The 19,580-nt window shown below is 38.0% G+C and overlaps 1 protein-coding gene across 2 annotated transcripts in view; it reads right to left on the bottom strand.

The window, feature by feature from the left end:
- The window catches only part of LOC140458268 (actin nucleation-promoting factor WASL-like), a 73,920-nt gene that overhangs the window by 12,853 nt on the left and 41,487 nt on the right, over positions 1 to 19,580 (bottom strand). Inside the window, exons 3-8 of one of the 2 annotated variants that reach the window (XM_072552670.1) lie at positions 17,431 to 17,517; positions 10,995 to 11,091; positions 9,966 to 9,995; positions 4,299 to 4,464; positions 2,893 to 2,935; positions 1,431 to 1,584 (exon numbers count right to left, since the gene is read on the bottom strand). In XM_072552670.1, coding sequence (XP_072408771.1) covers positions 1,431 to 1,584; positions 2,893 to 2,935; positions 4,299 to 4,464; positions 9,966 to 9,995; positions 10,995 to 11,091; positions 17,431 to 17,517 — 577 coding nt within the window. The remainder of the gene's footprint in view (positions 1 to 1,430; positions 1,585 to 2,892; positions 2,936 to 4,298; positions 4,465 to 9,965; positions 9,996 to 10,994; positions 11,092 to 17,430; positions 17,518 to 19,580) is intronic. The other variant, XM_072552671.1, reaches the window with a different exon arrangement.

Raw genomic sequence — 19,580 nt, 5'->3', positions numbered from 1 at the left:
TAAGAGACTGTCAAGGAATACAGGAGGATACAGACAGACTGGAGAGTTGGGCGGAAAAGTGGCAGATGGATTTCAATCCAGACAAATGAGAGGTGATGCATTTAGGCAAGACTAATTCTAGAGTGAATTATACAATGAACGGAAGAGCCTTGCAAAACGTTGATGGGCAGAGAGATCTGGGAGTGCAGGTCCATTGTACCCTGAAGGTTGCTGCACAGGTTGAGTGCGTGGTCAAGAAGGCATATAGAATGCTTGCTTTCATTGGACGGGGTACTGAGTATAAGAGCTGACAACTCATGTTAACATTGTACAAGACATTGGTTCGGCCAAATTTAGAATACTGTGTACAGTCCTGGTCGCCACATTACCAAAAGGACGCTTTGGAGAGGGTGCAGAGAAGGTTTACGAGGATGTTGCCTGGTATGGAAGGTGCTAGCTATGAAGAGAGGTTGAGTAGATTAGGTTTATTTTCATTCGAAAAAAGGAGATGGGGGGGGGGGGGGGGGGGAACCTGATTGAGGTTTACAAAATCATGAAGGGTATACACAGGGTGGATAGAGACAAACTTTTTCCCCAGGGTGAGGGATTCAATAACGAGAGATCACGCTTTCAAGGTGAGAGGTGGAAGGTTTAAGGGGGACATATGCAGCAAGTATTTCACAGAGGGTGGTGGGCATCTGGAACTCGTTACCAGCAGAGGTGGTAGATTCATTTATGATGCGTCTGGACAGATGCATGAGGAGATGGGGAGCAGAGGGATACAGATGCTTAAGAATTGCCTGCCAGGTTTAGACAGTACATTTGGATCGGCTCAGGCTTGGAGGGCCGAAGGGCCCGTTCCTGGGCTGTAAACTTTCTTTGCTCTGAAAAATAATTCAACGAAGCAGATCAAAAGTAAAACTGGCATAGGCATTGTGGGCTGTAAATTACAATATAGAACAATGGCAAACTCGTAAATGAAACGTAACAGTTGGCCCTCAGAAGCTGAATGTAATTTTTAAAAAAAATTTACCCTAAAACTCGCAAGTTAGAACTGTCAGAACATTTGTATCAAATTTGAAATGCTAAATTTGAGAAAAGTATATGATGCAATAGAGCCAATACTAGCATTTCATGTTAAGGAGCTGTGATCTAATTAGTTCTTCGGGGTGATAGCATCATCTCTCTGATGCCTGTAGGTGTCCTATGCATGGATAGCTTCAATCCAGCTCCTTGAGTGGTAAAAAACTATCCACATTTAGAAATCGCACACAAATGCTGCTGCAGGAAAGGAAATGTTACACTTGTTCAGTATTTACAAATATATTTGCTGGTCCACAGTTAAATTAAACAAATTACATTTGATATACTACTGTTGGTCAGTCTCAAACACTGAAGGTGGTCAATGAGCTACGGTCTTGAAAATACGTTGAAAATGGTATTTAACTTACCCTGTCTACGCAACTCATTCTTCACAGCTTCAACTCCTCCTTTTTTCTCTATAAAATCATAAATGATCTTTGATGTTTCTTTGTCCTTCAGCTGTGACTCAGAAATCCCACACATGTCAAATAGATGCTTCAACTCAGGATCCAGATTATTCAGCTGTAAGTAGGAGGAGTGTGTGTATTTAGGCACTTAGACTCAACAGAAATACAGAAGTCAAAATCATAGAATCCCTACAGCGTGGAAGCAGGCCTTTTGGCTCATCAGGTTCACACCAATTGAACAGCATCCCACCCAGTTACACTACCCTCCCCCCTTCCCCCATCTCTGTAACCTTGCATTTCCCATGGCTAATTTACCTACCGTGCACATCCCTGGACACTACAGGTAAATTTAGCATGATCAATCCATCTACCCTGCACATCTTTGGGATGTGGGAGGAAACCAGGGCACCTGATTACTGTGCTACCCTTTAAAATGAATTTACTCCACCTCATATGCAACCCATCATCGTATTACAATAATATCATGTCAGGCAACAATTAGTGTTCAAATCTAGAAGAGACATGAGGTATTGCTCAGTGGCAAGACACTTCAATATAATTAGATAGGCATCATCACATTCCAGTTAGTAATCACAAACTATAATCTGTATTATGAAAAGACCCTTAAGAACAGAACATACAGGAACTGAATGGCGAGAAAGATGCGTGGGTTGGTTGGTTGGGGAGGGGGGGGGGTGAAGAAGCACAGTGTTGGTGGAGGTGGAAAGCAAGGCTGAGTCTAAAACTAGCAGAGTTGTTTTACTCTGCCTCTGGCACATGACCTACGGATACTTGTTACTGGCAAGAAAATGTTCACTTCTGATGGATATTCATTTGCAAGTATATTCACTGCTGCAATTGCCTCAGTTTGCTGTTCTGTAAATTTATGGGTAAGTTGAGTTCTCTCATACTTTTAGATTTGAGCACAAGAGCAGAGGTGTTGTGAATACTTGCTGCCAAAGGAAATAACACACTTAAGTAACTTATTTCAAAGTACAAACAGGTGTATCTCATTTTCTATAAAATAAAAATAATTCAGGGTGCTGTCCCTCCATTTAAGATAATTAATTATAACCAGAAGCTTGAGCATTTGGAAAGAATCCCTGTTTTAATGATTAGTGAGTTGGCAACCTACATCCAACATCACCAAATTCCAGGCATGACAAATTATTTTGAGGTACAGTAACTCTACAATCCCAGAAGGAAGCAGGTCAGAGAGGACTGACTTTTACATCTGCTTGCTCCATGAACAGAGAATCGTGCAAGCCTATGACCACACTTGCAAACAAGGACATAAAACAAACGCTCCTATTTATAGCATAATAGTTTATAGTTGAGACCGTGACAAGAATACTTTTTATTCAGATGAGTGAAGGCTCCAGAGTATTTAAAATTTGATTTACAACTTGATGATTTTACTTACATCAAAACCTGTATTCGGGTCCCAGCCAACATGTCCTATATGCCTGTAAATGGAAAGTATATGAACCATATCGAAATCTACAATGCACATACAAGTATCTTTTGATAGAGACTTTTTTAAAAAAGAGAGGTTGGAAAGTACCAATCCAAATTGAATTGAACTTTTAAATATAATTTCTTTACTTTTAATTTTCCCCTCCTCCTATTTTCCTTTATTACTGAAGGGTTGTTAAAATTTCACAGATAGTGGTTGTCAAGTTCCTTTCCCAAAGGCTATTCCTCACATGTTATTCTGACACATCTGTTGATGATGGCCAAATAGACTATAGACAATCACAGTTGAAACTAACCTTGCCTTAGGTAGCATCCTCAGATGCATCCCTGCAGTAAGGTTAGAATGGATAGAAATCATAAGAGGGAAACTTTGTCGACTTCTTTTCCACATTCTTTAACTCAAGACTTGAAGACAGTTGTGGAAGTCAAAACTAAATCAGCTAGTTTGATAAGTATTGAATAGGACATTTTAATATGAAAGGTAATTATTTTGTGCTTTTAACTACAGTCATCAGACTTTCAGTATAAGTATAACCTTTCTCACATAGCTAAAGAAAATAGCAATATGTCATTAATCATTATACTTCTGAGTCTTTCATTATGGAGACTGTGATATAGTGACACCCTGTTGGCATTTAACTACTATATGGAGAAACGTCACAGTCTGAATTAGATATACAACAATCATAAATACATTAGAATAATGTGTCTTCTATACACCATTTACTACGTGACAGAACATTTAAAATAAAGAATAAAATGACATCTGAATGTGTTTACAACACCGATGATTTGCAGTGATGATGCAATAGTGAAGCATGTAAAGACACGCACAAACGTTGTAGTGATACAACCTCAACTTGTTGTTCAAAAAGGTCTTATGAATGTTGCATTTGCAAGCAGAGCTCAATGAATTACTGAAATTATTTATAGTGTTGTACATCAACTTACATTTGGAGCAAAAACCTAGCACAGTATTAGGTCCACCCTAAAAATGCAGTTACCATCTGCAAGCCTTTTCAGTTATTGACCACACTGGCTCTTTAAGACTTACTTTCTGAACTGCAACTCTATATCCACTGTTCTTTATTACATTAGATGTCATATATAGTGGAGCTAAAAATATTTTACAAATAGAAAATCTGAGGCATAATAGAGAAGGCTTACAAAATAAATGCTAAGAACATGAATTAGCTAAGCAATTTCTTCCCTTGTTTCTGTTTTACCATCTGAAATTTTCAGCTAGCAAAACAATTATAGTTTACACTGGTCAGACGTTGTTTTACCTCCTCACGTGCATGAAAGACTTTTCAAGAAAGTGACCTAAACTATCAAACAATCAAGAATGCTTACTGGAAGTTACTTGGTGTGCCAATGTCCGCCTTAGTCAATTTCTTCTTTTTACCTTTGACTTTCTTCTTATCTTTGGCATATGCAAAATTGTTTACTTGTGCATTGTATCGAACATTGGTAATTTCTGGATTCTTAATGTCAACTGTAGCCATAGGAAGAGACGGTCCTAAAAGGAAAACAAAATATTGGTTTTGCACCTTACTGGTTTTCTACATTCTATAACTCCTTTAGTTATAACGCATGCATGGCAGAAGCAGCACATGCTGGAACACAGATATTTTTGTTCTTTTCTCATCCATTGTTGGACAGGTGTATATAAACCTAATTATGATTATCTCTCTTCCCGCCACATTGTCAGAATGATTGTTATTTACTTGGCATGTACAAACATTTTAAGCAAGCATAGTAATTGGATCCTTGAATTCAAAGCAGAATAATGTGGCTTATATTTCGGTCTACAGCAGATAAAACAAATCTGATTTCTAGATGAAATTACTGTGAAGAACAATTTAAAGCGAAAAGGCTTCAACATTTGGGATACAACTCTTCTAGCTCTTTCAGACGAACTCACCTAAACATTGAAATAACATCTGAATATTAAATGTAAAACCAGCACAACAAAATTCATGGCACAACACAGTAATAAAAATAAAATACAACTTGCTCTTCAATCTTAAATTAGGATATTTTGAATTAAGTGAAAAGGGATGATGTGGAATTATGAAGTGACCAGATTATTCAAAATGGACGACAGCTCTGAAAAGTACACTTCAACTCAACAAACTCCTAGAACTAGATTTTAAAGCCACATGAAACAATGAACGATCACACGAAAGGGAGTTTGTAGAATTACAAGTTTTCTTTTGACGTATGTCCTGTAGAAACCAAATTAAGTTATTGACGCATTAGAAATTAAGAATGATTCAATTGTTACCAAATTTTAGGAACTAGCTTAACAATTAGAATGACCATGATTAACCCAAATGAAACTGTCAAATGCTCTGGCAAAGTACTGGGGTCTGATCCTCATTCATTGCCATGTAGACCTTCTGAAGAACTGAAAAGATTACTAAATCATCTATCACACCTAAACAGAGTACAATCTGATATGCAAAAAAACCCAGCACTGCACTACAATAGAAACAATTAACTAACCTTCTTTGTTTCTTGAAGCTACAAAAAGAAAACACACACACACAAACTGGCTTCTTTTAATTTATGAGGTGCAGGCTCTAAACATATGCTACACTGAGGAAAGGATTGAAGAAAGGAGCCTTGATCAGCCAGGAGTCTAAGGAACATAATTTGTGTTTCCAGCCTTACAACAAGTTGAACTGTAAACTCTACAGTTCTTACCTCTGTGACTGTCCATTTACATTAATTACAGCTTTATGAATTTTGACTCTCATCTGATCTCCACTTGTGTGTATATCTTTATCCACTTTGGTCACATCCATGTTCAAATACTTCACACATTCCACACTAGCTTCCCAAATTCAACCCAGAATGGGTTATGACATTCTAAAAACTCAATCTTATCCAATATAAGTTCTTTTCACTATAATTGTTTTCTCCCATCTTTAATACTTGTCAATTTATTCACTGTATCAAGTTGAATACCTTCATTACACACACACACACACACACAATATGAACATACTTGGACCCTCAAACCTACTCTATCATTCAGTAAGACCATGGTTGATCTGATTACATTGCAATCTGCCTACTCCGTGTCTTTTCATCCCCCGCTTATGAATTAACTACCAACCTTTGTCTTAAAAATATTCAAAAGCTTTGATTTCACAATTTGAGAAAGAAAATTCCAGAGACAAAGTCTCTTCGTGTCTGTCTGCATGGGTGACCCTTATTCTTAAGCAGTATCCTATCCTCACGCACTTTGTCAAGACTCCTCAGGATCTTGAACATTTCAATTCCCATTGTGTACAATACCTTTTAGCACCTTTGCACAGGAGCTTTCCAAAAGGCTTGGCATCTCTGCACACTTCAAAATGAACTGATGATAAAAGCTGATTGAAACAAGGAACAATGCCAATTCTTTCACGTAAACTGGGATTGGGAGCACATGAATGGCTTAGTTGTATTCTTGCACATGACCCTCTGTGTCTTGAAAACTCCTATCTTTGCTTTGTTCTTCATCACTATATGATATTAAATACTTTCCATTCAGATTCGGACTTCCTTTGCAGTATCCACCTAAAGTGATAGGGCTTTCATTATGGCCATATACTCAAACATCCTGCAAAAACGATACACTACATTGCTACCTCACCTTCGAAAATATCTTAAAATTTAATAGCTAATACCAGTTCCCTAGTCCATTCTCCTCCTATTTTTGTTCATTATCCAGTTTCACCTTTGAAATTCATTTTAGATCTTTTACACAAATACAAATTGCTATCAGAATTAAAAGTAAGTTAATAATGTGTTCTGTACAGAAGTAACTTGCATTGCAGAAAACAAATCAGGAAGACTCTCTCAGAAAAACTACGGTGGTTTCAGCCATCCAAATTAAAATGGGTTGAAGAATGTTTTTGAATTGAATACACCTATACCTGTAAGAGTTAGAGGGGTTAATTCTGATAAACTGCTTCATTGACGTCACATTTACTGCAGTTTGTCCTTTAAGAATGCATCAGTGCAGACTAAAACCCCAACCATGTAGCTAATATTGTATGACAAGTTAGCTTCCTTTAATCTAGGTGTATAAAACTGGAGAAGTAACAGCAGATAACAATGCTTACACAAGTTCTCCTGCTTCATTTTTAATTGTTCCATCAAGAAACACTGGTTCAAGTCAGATTGACTGAAGAGACGAAAATTAATTGATCTTTGGCTCAGTTTTATTCCTCCAATTATCTACAAATCTAAAGACTGCACAGATACTGCAAGTCTGAAGACAACCCGAAGGAGGAGATGGTTAAACAGCTGCTTTGCATGCTTGCAGTCTCAAGGAAGGAATGAAACAGGACAGGCCATCTGGCATCAACCTAGGCACTGGAAAATTACAATGGACTAAAGTCTTATTGATTGCAAAGTCCTCCCACCAACACCTGGGAAGCATTTGCAAAAATTGGAAGACTAGTCACTCAACCATCTGAAGTAGTCATACTCCATGGTATTATATTTTACGACCAACCTCTCTGGAGACATCCTGTCCCACTGGCAGGACAGACCCACAAGAAATGGCAGTACAGTGATTTACAGTCTGGCCTCAACAGAATTTAGTGGTACGTCAGAAGATCAGACAGATACTAAGAACCAGCAAAGAATTAATGAAATAAGGAGAGAACAGAATACAAAAGAAAGGTAATTTATAATATCATAAGTTTAAAAAATATGTAAAGATTAAGAGTAATTAAAGTTAGTGCTGATCCTCAAGAAAGTGAACCTCAGGAACTAACAAAAAACAAGAAAATGGCAGTGGTGTTAAACAGGGTATTCTTGGTTGCAGAAGACTTAGAAAATTTCCCTTGAAAACTACTTACTATATATACTCATGTACAGGTCAATCTCATGTATAAGTAGATCCCTTATATTTAGCCAAAAAATCTTGTATTTTCCATATATCTAGTGTATGAGTCAACCCTATTATATCGCATTAATTTATTTATACCAGAATGATTCATCACTTTGTTTACTATACTGCATTTCTATTCATTCATAATTCTGCTTATTGCACTTTGTTTACTACAGCACGTTTTGATTCATTCATTCAGACCAATATGAAATCTATTGGTACTTATTGCACTTTGTTCACTATACATCCAAAAGTTAATATCGTTAAAAGTGTAGCATGAATTTCAGCCCCCCAAAACCCATGCCTGCGTATGAGTCGACCCCCTAATTTAAAAAAAAACCATCTTCAAAATTCGACCTATACATGAGTATATGGTAATTTCATCCTCTTCATGTCTGCGATTCTCCACTAATGAGATAGTTATCAACACCACCATCTTTCTAACCTGGAGAGAGTTTCCAAAAACACATTTACTCCATTAGAAAAGCACATTTCTTCCTCCAGTAACATTATCTCTTTGCAGTTGACATAGTCATCCATTCCTTTGTTACCCTGCATTCAACTGTTACAAATGCTCTTCTTTCTTCCTCTGTGCATCATAAACATCAGTACATTCAACTCTAATATCCTGTTGCCAAAGAAGTTCTGCTTGATCTACAACAACCAAATCTCATTGACCCTATGCAACAAATTGCCCATTTGTTACTCTGGCTACTGTGCTTTATCTTTCCTCCTTTCCAGGTCCACTGAGAGCTTTTTAGAAGTTACCCACTTCAATCAAGCTTTTAATCCCTTTGGCTCAGAGTTCAATTTAAATTTTATGAAGCATAGGACTTTACCTGAAGCACACATACATCTGCAAACTTAGCTCCTGCTGGAACATCCACCAAGTCTCTTTGAAACCAGACTGTATTATCCCGTGGACCAAAGGGAAAATTTAGTGATAGAAATAACTTCTGAGTTTTAATTATCTTTAATATCTATTATTAAGCAGCACTTTTCTTTTATTTCTTCAAAGTCAGTATACTGTATTCACTGCTTACATCAGTCACTTGTAAACTTAGGGAAATGAAACAGATTAGCCACATTCATTTTTAAATATTTTTCACTAAGCAACCCCGATCCCAAACTTCCAGCTGCACACCATTTTAATTCTCCACCTCACTCCCATCTTGGGCTAAACTGGGTCAAATAATTTCAATACAAACTTGATGAACATCACTTCATCTTCCTAGTCGTCATCTTACTCCCGTCAAATCTTAGTCATCAATCCCATTTTCTCTCAGTTAGCAGATTCTGATAATGGAGGTCAGCTATTTTACTGAAAGTAGAGGCCAACTGCTTGTGTTGGGTCTCCCAGGAAGCTGATCTCCATCCCTGGGATCTACTGAGCCACTGCAGCCTTCCTATCTTTACCAAAGTTTCTGTATTTTCTCCTGTGTTACAGACAGTTACATCTGTCTTGGACCCAAACTTTGTTCTTATTTGCCTAATCTTCTAAAAATATTCCAGATGTGACAAAATATTCAGGTCAGGCAGCATCTGAGGTGAACATGAACAAAGTTAATGTTTCAGTTTGACCATCTTTCAGCAGGTAGGAAAACAGATATAACTAGTTTTAAATAAGCTAGATGGCAAGAGGGGCAGGAAGGGAACAAAAAGTGAAATTCTGTGATGTGTGGACACTGGAGAAATTATTGATCAAATGCACCGATAATCCTTAGTAGCTGCTGCCTCTCCAAAGAATGAGCCATCAATTATTTGATATGAAACTGCTGAACTCCAAGTCCAGTAGGTATGAAGCACCTCATTTAGGTTGGAATGCCTGCTTTGAAATGCTAAATTACCTGATTTTCATGCTTTCATAGATCCCTTGTATTTATTCCTTTCCAGCTACCCCCTCCGTTTCCTTGCTCTGGACATGTTAAAAAGCTATTCATCTCTATATTATTTAATTGCGATGAAATGTCATCAGCCTGAAATGTTACTTCTGTTCATCTTGAGACAGCTGATTTGCAATTACTGTGCTGTCAGCACTTTGTTTTTATTTGCTTCAAATTGCTAGTATGCACAACAGGTTGCTGTAACTTTCAATTGATGCTTTGGAAACTATTCTAGATACATACCGTTTAGTGGTGGTGGCTCTCGCCTTTTCTCTGTTGGAACAAAAATGTTAGAATTTGAATAAAATGAACTTAACTTTCATCAATAGCTCTGTACACTATAAATAGATAGCACTTTGCTTCCACCAAAATATAGTAAATTTTTTCATAGAATTCATAAAATCCCTACAGTGTGGAAACAGACCATTTGGTCCAACAAGTCCACACCAACTTTCCGAAGATCATCCCACCAGACTCACTCCCCCGCCCTATCCAGAAACCCTGTATTTCCCATGGCTAATCCAACTAACCTACACATTCTGGACATGATGAGGAACTCAGCATGACTAATCCACCTTACATGGACAACTTCAACTGAGAGAAAACCAGAGCACCCCGAGGAAACACATGCTGAAATGGGGAGAATGTGCAAACTCCACACAGACAGTCGCCCAAGGCTGGAATTGAACGTGACCCTGGCGCTATGAGGCAACAGTGCTAACCAATGAGCTCATCTATATACTGTGTTACTCAAGTTAATCTTATTTTATTCTGAGACATTACCGTAACCAAATTCAGTCATTAATTCAGTCTATAATTTGTAAACAGCTTGTAAAGAGAGAAAGTTATTTTGAAGGCAAGGAGCTGAATGAAACTGGCAGAGAAGGATAAATATTAGTTTGAAATGTTACTTTAATAAATCATAGATATCTTTTCAATGGATCTGAAATTGTCAAAAATAGAAGTATCTTTAGTGGTTTGGTTCTTGAGAAACCTACCATAATTTTACCATCTAATATCAAAAATAAAAAATTGAAATTGCAAGTAAGACTTTAAAACATGAAGGAAGCTCGATTCACACAAATAGCCAATCAATAAGTCACTACAGTATACCTTCTGATGAAGCTAATAGACATCCTACCTCTTCCCTTCCCAATATATAAAAAAACAATTTAGGGCAATTGAAGCTACAATTTAAAAAGCAGTGAATAGCTGCCAAAGCAAATTACGCACATCATTAAAGTACACAGAATACACAACCACAGTACACACCAGTTCTTCTTTGACGTCTTCCAATTATGTCACTGACTGCAAACTTGAATCTTCTTGCCTCTTCTTCACTTGCAAAATTAAGTCCTATTTGACTTGCCTGGGAAAGAGGTCATTGCAAAATCACTGTTACTAGAAAAACGTGAGTAACATTTTTCAATTTTTTAAACCTAACCACATCAATTAACCCGTAAACAGAATCAAAGAAGCCCTATAGTACAGTTAGAGGACATTCAGCCCATTGAGCTTTCACTGACCCTCCGAAGACCATTCCTCCCCCCAGCCTATCCCTGTGACCCCCACATTTACAACAGCTAGCCCACCTCGACTATACAACCCTGAACACTATGGGGCAATTTAGCATTGCCAATCCACCAATCTGCACATCTTTGTACTGGAGAAGAAAACCCGTACACTCAAAGAATGTGCAAACTCCAAATAAACAAACAGACACCGATGGCCAAAATCAAACCCAGGTCCTGGTACTGCGCTGCCCCAAAATAGATTTCAGGTACAAAAATAGTAACACAATTCCTCTAATCTGTGTCCAGGTATTACATAAGGGATAGTCATTGATTACTTGTACCACTGTATTCACAATTCATCCAGACAACATGCTTTTTTAAATAAACTGATTTGCATTAGAGAAGGATTAGATCTTCTAAGGAAGATCTTCCAATCTCTCGCTGACCATCACTCCAGTCTTCTTACATCACAAAAGATCTCTATTTCTGAATGGAGATTTCAGTCAGGGCTCCTTCAGGAATGCTAAGCTATACATCTATTCCAATAGGTCCCTCATCAGAGGAAAGCAAAATAAGATCCTTTTCCACAGCAGTCAGCCGTCATATCGTGAAATGTAAAGGTCCAAAATCACACAAAACCATTTTGACAGCTGCAGAGGGCAAGTATGTAAACTAAACATGAATTTAAGTTATCAGGAGGTTAAGGTACAAAAGTACAAGGGGCCCAGTTAAGTGATAGAATGTGTAGGGTAGGTCAGTTGAGAGGATGTCAGTTCCTGGGGTTAGAATTGAGTTTTCGGATTTGACAGCAAGGCGGTGTTTGGTCAGGTTTGGGGGAGATGCAGTTGAAGGTGAGATGGGCAATTTGGGAGTCAATTTAACAGTCAGTAGGGAGTTAGGTTAGGCATTTAATAAACTCTAACATTTCCTGAGTAATCATTCACTGAACTGCAGTGGACATTTCCAAATTCTCCAGTTATAAGGGAAATGAGAGAGCAGAGATGCAGGGTAGAGAAGAGGCAAGCGATAATCAAACTATATCAAGAAGGAAAAAAAATGCATAAATTCAATACAGAATAAGTAATAATGGTTAAAAATCCAAAACTTCAAGGATCTTTACCTGAACGCCTGCAGCATTTGTAACAAGCTATATGAGCTTACAGCATAAATAGAAATAAATTATATTAATAGGAAGAGAAACATGGCTGTAGGGTGACCAAGACTGGGAACTCAATATTCAAATTGAAGCTCCGTACGATTGGGTAAAAGAGGTAGGATAGCATTGTTAATTAAGTGTTTGTCAATGCAGTGGTGACTAGAGGTGTAGGGGAATTAGACTGTGGCGTGAAATCAGTTAGAGTGGAAATAGGAATAGCCAGGGAAAGAAACCATGGATGAGAGTCGTTGCACTGTAGGACAAAATATAAATCAGGGAATAATGAGATGAGTATCAAAGGCACTACAATTATAATGGGTGTTTTTTAACTGCGTATTGGGTGGACAAATCAGAGGAGGGCGGCAATATGGAAGGCAAATTTGAAAAATGCATAAGAAATTGTTTTTTTGAACAGTACATGATAGCATCTACCCATGAACAAGCTACTTTAGGTTAGCATTGTACTGTATGAGGATTAATAAGAGAATGCATAGTTAAGGATCCTTTAGGTGACAGCAGTCACAAAATAAAAAGAACTTCAAACTCAGCTTGAGGGACTGCTACTCAGGTCTGAAAACAGTGTCCTCAAATTAAATAAAATTGATTACAAAGGTATGAAGAAAGGGCTGCTCCCAAAGTAGCATTGGGAAATTAGTCTAAGTGGATCGGCAATGACAGACATTTAGACAAAAGTTTATTCCAGTCAAAAAGACAGCACTCAACGAAAAGCATGAACCACCTAATGTTAACAAGGCAGTCAAGGACAGTATCAAACCAAAGATGAAGGCATCCAAAGTGGTAAAAAGTAATCACCCAAAGGATTGGGAATATTCTAGAAACCAGCAGTGGTTGACTAAAACCTAAAAACTAATGATGAAAAAAAGATTGGCAAGAAATATAAAACTAAACAGCAAGAACTTCAACAGATACATAAAAACAGTAGCTAAAGTAAGGACCTTTTTTAGATAAGACTGGGCAATTAATAATGGGAAACAGAAATGACAGATAACTGAAATTACCATTTTGTACCAATCTTCACAACATTACAAACATCCAAAGATGACAGATAAGCAAGGTGCTAATGGAAAGAAAGGTCTTGTAACAGGTACAATCATGTGGGCCAAAGCATTTAACAAATCAATGGGACTAAAGGAAGTCAAATCACTGGGACCTGATGGCCTGTATCCAAGAGTTTCAAGGAAGCAGATGCAATGACAGTAGAGACAATGGTTGAAATATTCCAGAATTCACCCATTCCTAGAGTTCCCCCCCCCCCCCTCCCCCTGATGGGAAAACTACTCACCTGACACTCCAATTCAAGAAAGGAGGGAGACAGAAAGCAGGTAACCAGGCAGAAATAAGTAAAGCATAATATCTGGCATTGAGAAAATGCTACAGTGTTGATACAAAGTGTGGCACTAGAAAAAGCGACTCTCTTGCTCCTCAGACACCACGTGACCTGTTATGCATTTTCCAGTTCCACGCTTTATCAACTCTGAAGCTCCAGCGTCTGCAGTCTTCACTTTCTCCTAAAATGCTATAGTTTATTACTAAGGAATAAATGGACTGAATGGACTAAATAGAATAAACAAACATTTAGAAAAGCTTAATGCAATCAAGCATATTCAACACTGTTTTGTGAAAGGGAAATCAAGTTTGAAAAATTTGCAAGGATTATAACAAGCAGAATTGATAAAAAGAATCAGTAGGTGCAGTGTTTTTGGATTGCCAGAAGGCATTCATTAAAGGCGCTACATAAAAGATTATTGCACAAAATAAGCGGTATTGGGGGTAAAGTATCAACATGGATCAAGGATTGGTTAACACAGAGAAGAGAGTCAGGATTAATGACGCTTCTTCATGTTGGAAAGACGTTACTAGTGAAATGCCACAAAGAACAGTCCTTGGGTCTCCACTGACTATATCAGTGACTTGGAAGGGCAGTGTATAATGCATCCAGATTTGACAATACAAAAATAGGAAGGAGGACATATTCTGATGAGCACGACAAGAATCTGCAAGATAGGTTAAGTGAGTCTGTAAAAACTTGACAGATGTAATATATGACAGTGAGGTCTAGCACTTTTGCCGAAATAATCAAAGGGCAATCTATTGTTTAAATAGAGACAAGACTCCAAAAAGTGTCATGCAGGAGGATCTAAACGTTCTGTACGAAACAAAGTTAGCACGCAAGTAAGTAATTAAGATAACAAATGGAATTTTGTTCTTTACAACTAGGGGATTGGAGTTTAGGTGAATGGCTAGAAAGATGGAATAGGATGAAGGGGTTTAGATTCTTTGGACATTTGGATAAGTGTGGGGGAGATAAAACTTAAAAATTCAATAGCGTTCACCTAAACAGAATTGGGCTACTAGTCTTGTGGGGACAAAAAAACAGAAATCGCTGTTTCAGCCAGGTAGATATTTTGTATGCCTGGTACGGTTTCTGACTGCTCACCTGCCTTCTTCATTTACTCGGATCAACTTTCTAACTTGGTGGAAATGGAGGAGAAGGGGCTATTCCATGCGTCAAGGTTGTGGATTACAATTTTGATGCTGCTAATGGCCCACAGTGCCTTGTGGATGCCCAGCTTGAATTAATAAATATGTTAAAGATCTCTCCTATTTAGTGTAGTGGTCGTGCTACATGACAGAGAGTGAGTATCCTCACTGTGAAGACAGGGATTTGTCTCAACAAGGACCTGTGTGGTAGTTACTTCTACCAATACTGTTATTTCTAATATGGACAGATACATTGAGGCAGGTAAATTGATGGAGATGAGGTCAAGAATACTTTCTCTCCTGTTGATTCTGCAGATGCTGCGTAGCAACTATGTCCTTTATTACTCAACTCATTTGATCAGTAGTGGTGTTGCCAAGTCACTGCTAGTAATGGAAAAATCGAGTCCTCAATCCAAACTGTATGGAATCATAGAGTCTCTGCAGAGTGGAAACCGACCATTTTGGCCCAACAAGTTCACACCGACCCTCTGAAGAGTATCCAACCCAGACCCATTCCCCTACCCTATCACTCTACATTTCCCCTGACTAAGACACCCAGCCTACACATCCCTGAACACTTGGACAATTTAGTATGGCCAATTCACCTAACCTGCACATCTTTAGACTGTGGGAGGAAACCAGAGTACCCAGAAGAAACCCATGCAGACATGGGGTGAACGTGCAAACTCCACACAGACAGTCGCCCGAGGCTGGAATCAAACTCTGGTCCCTGGTACTGAGGCAACAGTGCTGGCATGCTGGTTCTGTAGTTAGCACTGCTGCCTCTCAGCACCAAATACAGAACCACCATGCCAGCACTGTTGCCTCTCAGTTAGGTGAAGTGGCCATGCTAAATTGCCAAAATGTTCAGGGTGTAGGTTAGGTGCATTAGTCAGGCATAACGTAGAGTAATAGGGTCAGGGTATGGACTTGTTGGGCTAAATGGCCTTTTTCCACACCGTAGGGATTCTACAATTCTATGACCTATATACTGCACAGTTGCCTCCCTTCAAGTAATGTTCAATACAGTGTAGTGATTCATCAGCAAGCAGGAGCGATAGATGGTAATCAGATTTTCTTGCCCATGCCTGACCTGATGCCATGAGACATCAATGTTGAGGAACTCATAGGGTAACTCTCTCCTGACTGCCTATCACTATGTTGCCACCTCTGCTGGATCCATTTGAACAGGTCATACCCAGGGATGGTGATAGAGGTATCTGGGAAACTGTTTTTAAACAACTATTCCACAAGTATGGCTATATTTGATTAGTCAATGAGACAGCTCTCTCAATTCTGGCATGAGCCATATGCTATTAAAGAAGATTCTGCAGGTTGGACAAAGTAACCTTTACCTTTGTTGTCTGTAGTCCGTATGCTGATATGAATAATCCATCCAGTTCTGTCCCTTTGAGACTTTATAACGGTTTGATACAACTTAGTGGCTTAGTAGACCATGTCAGAAGGCAGCTAATAATCAACAATATTGTTATGGGCTGGAGTTGTATGACCCTAAAAGGACATTAGCTATGATCCCAATTGATGTTATTACTGAATAAAGTCACATCCCTGACTGAAATGTGGCTTGATAAATTAGAAACCATCTCACATTGTAGTCTTTCACTGAAACACAAGCACCAAATGCTGCAGATCTGATTTTAATAGTGAAATAGAAGTTTATGAACCTACTCTATTACATCTATAGATTTTCTGGTCTTAAAAGTTTAATAGCCTCTTCCTCGAGTACTGACAAAACAATTTTTCTCAGCTTTGAATAGCCCTTCTAGGGTTCTATCCAAATATTTCTGGTCAGGAACTTTCAAAACTAAAGCCCTTCCACTAAAGCACCCTACTTCCTAACTTACCTGAATTAACTCCTGCTCCCTTCTCATACCAGGTTTTAAAAAAACTATGGCTGCTGAAAACCAAGTTAAACATTAAAACCTCTTATACACACTAAGATGCACAAGCCACTAGTTGAAAATCTAAACTGTAGAAATGCTATTAAAATATGTGAGAACGGTAAAGTATATTACAATTAGTAAATCAATTAGAGTTTTTTTACAATTACCAACAGTAGTTTCAAGGTCATCATTAGACTTCTAATTCCAGATTTTTAATTCAAATTCTAACATCTGTCATCGTGGGATTAGAATCTGGGTCCGCAGATCATTATCTGGGTCTCTGGATTACTAGTCCAAAGACAATCACAATGTCATCACTTCCTCCTAATATCGTCACTGACTGTAGTACACTTTGGGATACCCAAGGTCATTAAAGGAGCCATAGATACATACAAGTGTTTTGTTAAATATTCAAAGTGAAAAATTGTAGTTCATGCTTTGAAATGTTTTATTTTTCAAATGTTGTATGTCTCTTAACCGACAAAGATTTAGTTACTCTAGAACTGTTAGTTGAGTAAGCTGTCACAAGACAAATCAGATCTTATTTTTAAGGAACATCTAACCTTTATTGCAAAGAATGATTATCATAAAACTGTCATTAAACATTAAAGTCATAAAATGAAATAACATACATCACCAATAAAAGTATGGAAGTATGATCGAGATGGATTATAAACAAAATTGTTGTACATTTCTTGCTCCCACATTAATCTCCCATCCTATGATAGAAAGAAAAAAAGTTAAATTTCAATTCGAGGAACAAGATCTGGTACTAAAATGGGCCTGTGCAATTGAAATTATTCTCAGGAAATCGGAAACTTATTGCTTTCATACTAACTCAGATTTAAAAGAAGGGTACAAATCAAAGAAAATAAATGCTCATTAAAAATGTTGATATATTTTCTAAGAAGCCAAGTTCTGTGAATGCTAGAAAGCTGAAATAAGCAAAAATAGTTTGGTACACTCAGCAAGGCTAGCAGAATCTGTGGAGAAAGAATGAGAGTTAATGAAGCAGGTCAATGGCCTTCCAGCAGAACAGAAATGCTAACTATTTTTCTCGGCAGATTCTATCTGATCAACTAGGCTCCTTGGATGCTGCCTGACCTGCTGCGCTTTTCCAGCAACACATTTTTCAGCTCTATCTGATCAACTGTCTGTTTTCTCTGTGCAGTAGCCACCTTCCTTATCTGCTCTCAGTGCAAAGTTACTGGTCATGTTTTTCAGAAATTTGGCTTTATTAGATAGTTTATATAATACATAGTGAATTAAGACTCAATAACTGCCAAGAGAAATTAGTAGAAAATATTTTGTTACAGAATTCGGAAGAACAGACCTGGAGCACACAATGAAACACACCAGGTTTCAGATTTAGTGTGAGGCATTGGACAAAGAGTAAAAATAGTAGGCAGGACACTAATAGTGAGGACCAAATTATGGACATGCAAGGAAATGGACTGGCAGAGCTTTGCGTTTTTCCTTTGTTCTTGGCTCTCAGCATCCAGACTTTTACATTCTGCAAAGTATTACTACAGGATGTAAGGGTGAGCCTCCTAGACATTCTGGCAAATAGGAACAGATTAAAGATATTTTGCTGTAATGTACAAACCAACCAAATGGGTTTGTCAACTGCTCAGCTGAAGGCCAGCATGTCAAATTTGTATTTTCTTTAAATCAACCTGCGCAAAAATGTTATGACACACTTCTAGATCAGGCAGGACTTGAATCCAGACCTTCTAGCCCAGATGTAGGTACATTGCACCACAAGAGCCCTGTCTGAGCAATTGAGAGTATTTAGTTTTAAACAAAATATTTGTCAAATAAGAGGCTGATCAGATATGTCTCAATACAAGCAACATCCCTTAAAAAGGTCATAAAAGCCATGGAAACACTGCTTACTAAAAGCAGAGATTTTAACTTATCAGCAAAATTACTATGTAATGTCATCAAGAATTTATTCCCACATTCATATAAATATTATTCAATGATCAAAACTGTTGTCAAAACACTCAACTCAGGTGGGTGAAGAAATGCTTCAAGATTGCCTTCAAAACCTCACCAGAAAAAGTACAATGTCCACACTGACTCCTGGGAATCTCTTGACCAAGATTACCCAAACTGGAGGAATAGATTCTGCAAAGCTGCCAATCACAGAGTATCTCTGACAGGCCCAGATGGAGGTCAAGAGGAAATAACAGAAGGAGCATTTGAAAACATGAATATCCCATCCACATCACTCTTCAAACACCACTTCTACCCATTGTGGCAAGGTATGTGGATCCAACTTTAGTCACTTCAGGACCCAGAACTCCAGAATGGAAGGAAGTCACCCTCAGTTTTGAGAGACTACCAGAGAAGAATATGGATTCATTTCACCCATTTTATAGCGTCCATCTTTATTTCATCATCTATTAATTTAATATTACTTAAATTGCCAGTTGTCTATCTTTGATAAAATTTGGCAAAAAGGGATAATTGACGCACTGAGTAGTTTCTAGGTACCCTTATTGAAGATTGGTGATATCAATTTATATTCTAAGTTCAGATGCCTGAGAGAGGGCGCATAAGGCATCGTAGTGACGTGAACAAGAGATATGAAAGGAAGCAAATCTACACTAAGGTGCCAGAAGAAGTAAAAATAAGATAGCAGAAGTGGAAGCTTTTGTAACTTTTATCTCTTTATTCATGCACTCACAGAATGACCGCATTTCCAGCTCGGCCAGCATTTTTTGACCATCCCTATTTGCCTGAAGGACAGTTAAGAGTCAACCACAATGCTGTGGTC

The sequence above is a fragment of the Chiloscyllium punctatum genome, chromosome 32 (assembly GCF_047496795.1).
Source record: "Chiloscyllium punctatum isolate Juve2018m chromosome 32, sChiPun1.3, whole genome shotgun sequence".
In the NCBI taxonomy this organism is placed as follows: Eukaryota; Metazoa; Chordata; class Chondrichthyes; order Orectolobiformes; family Hemiscylliidae; genus Chiloscyllium; species Chiloscyllium punctatum.
This window is presented reverse-complemented; position numbering and strand designations above follow the sequence as displayed.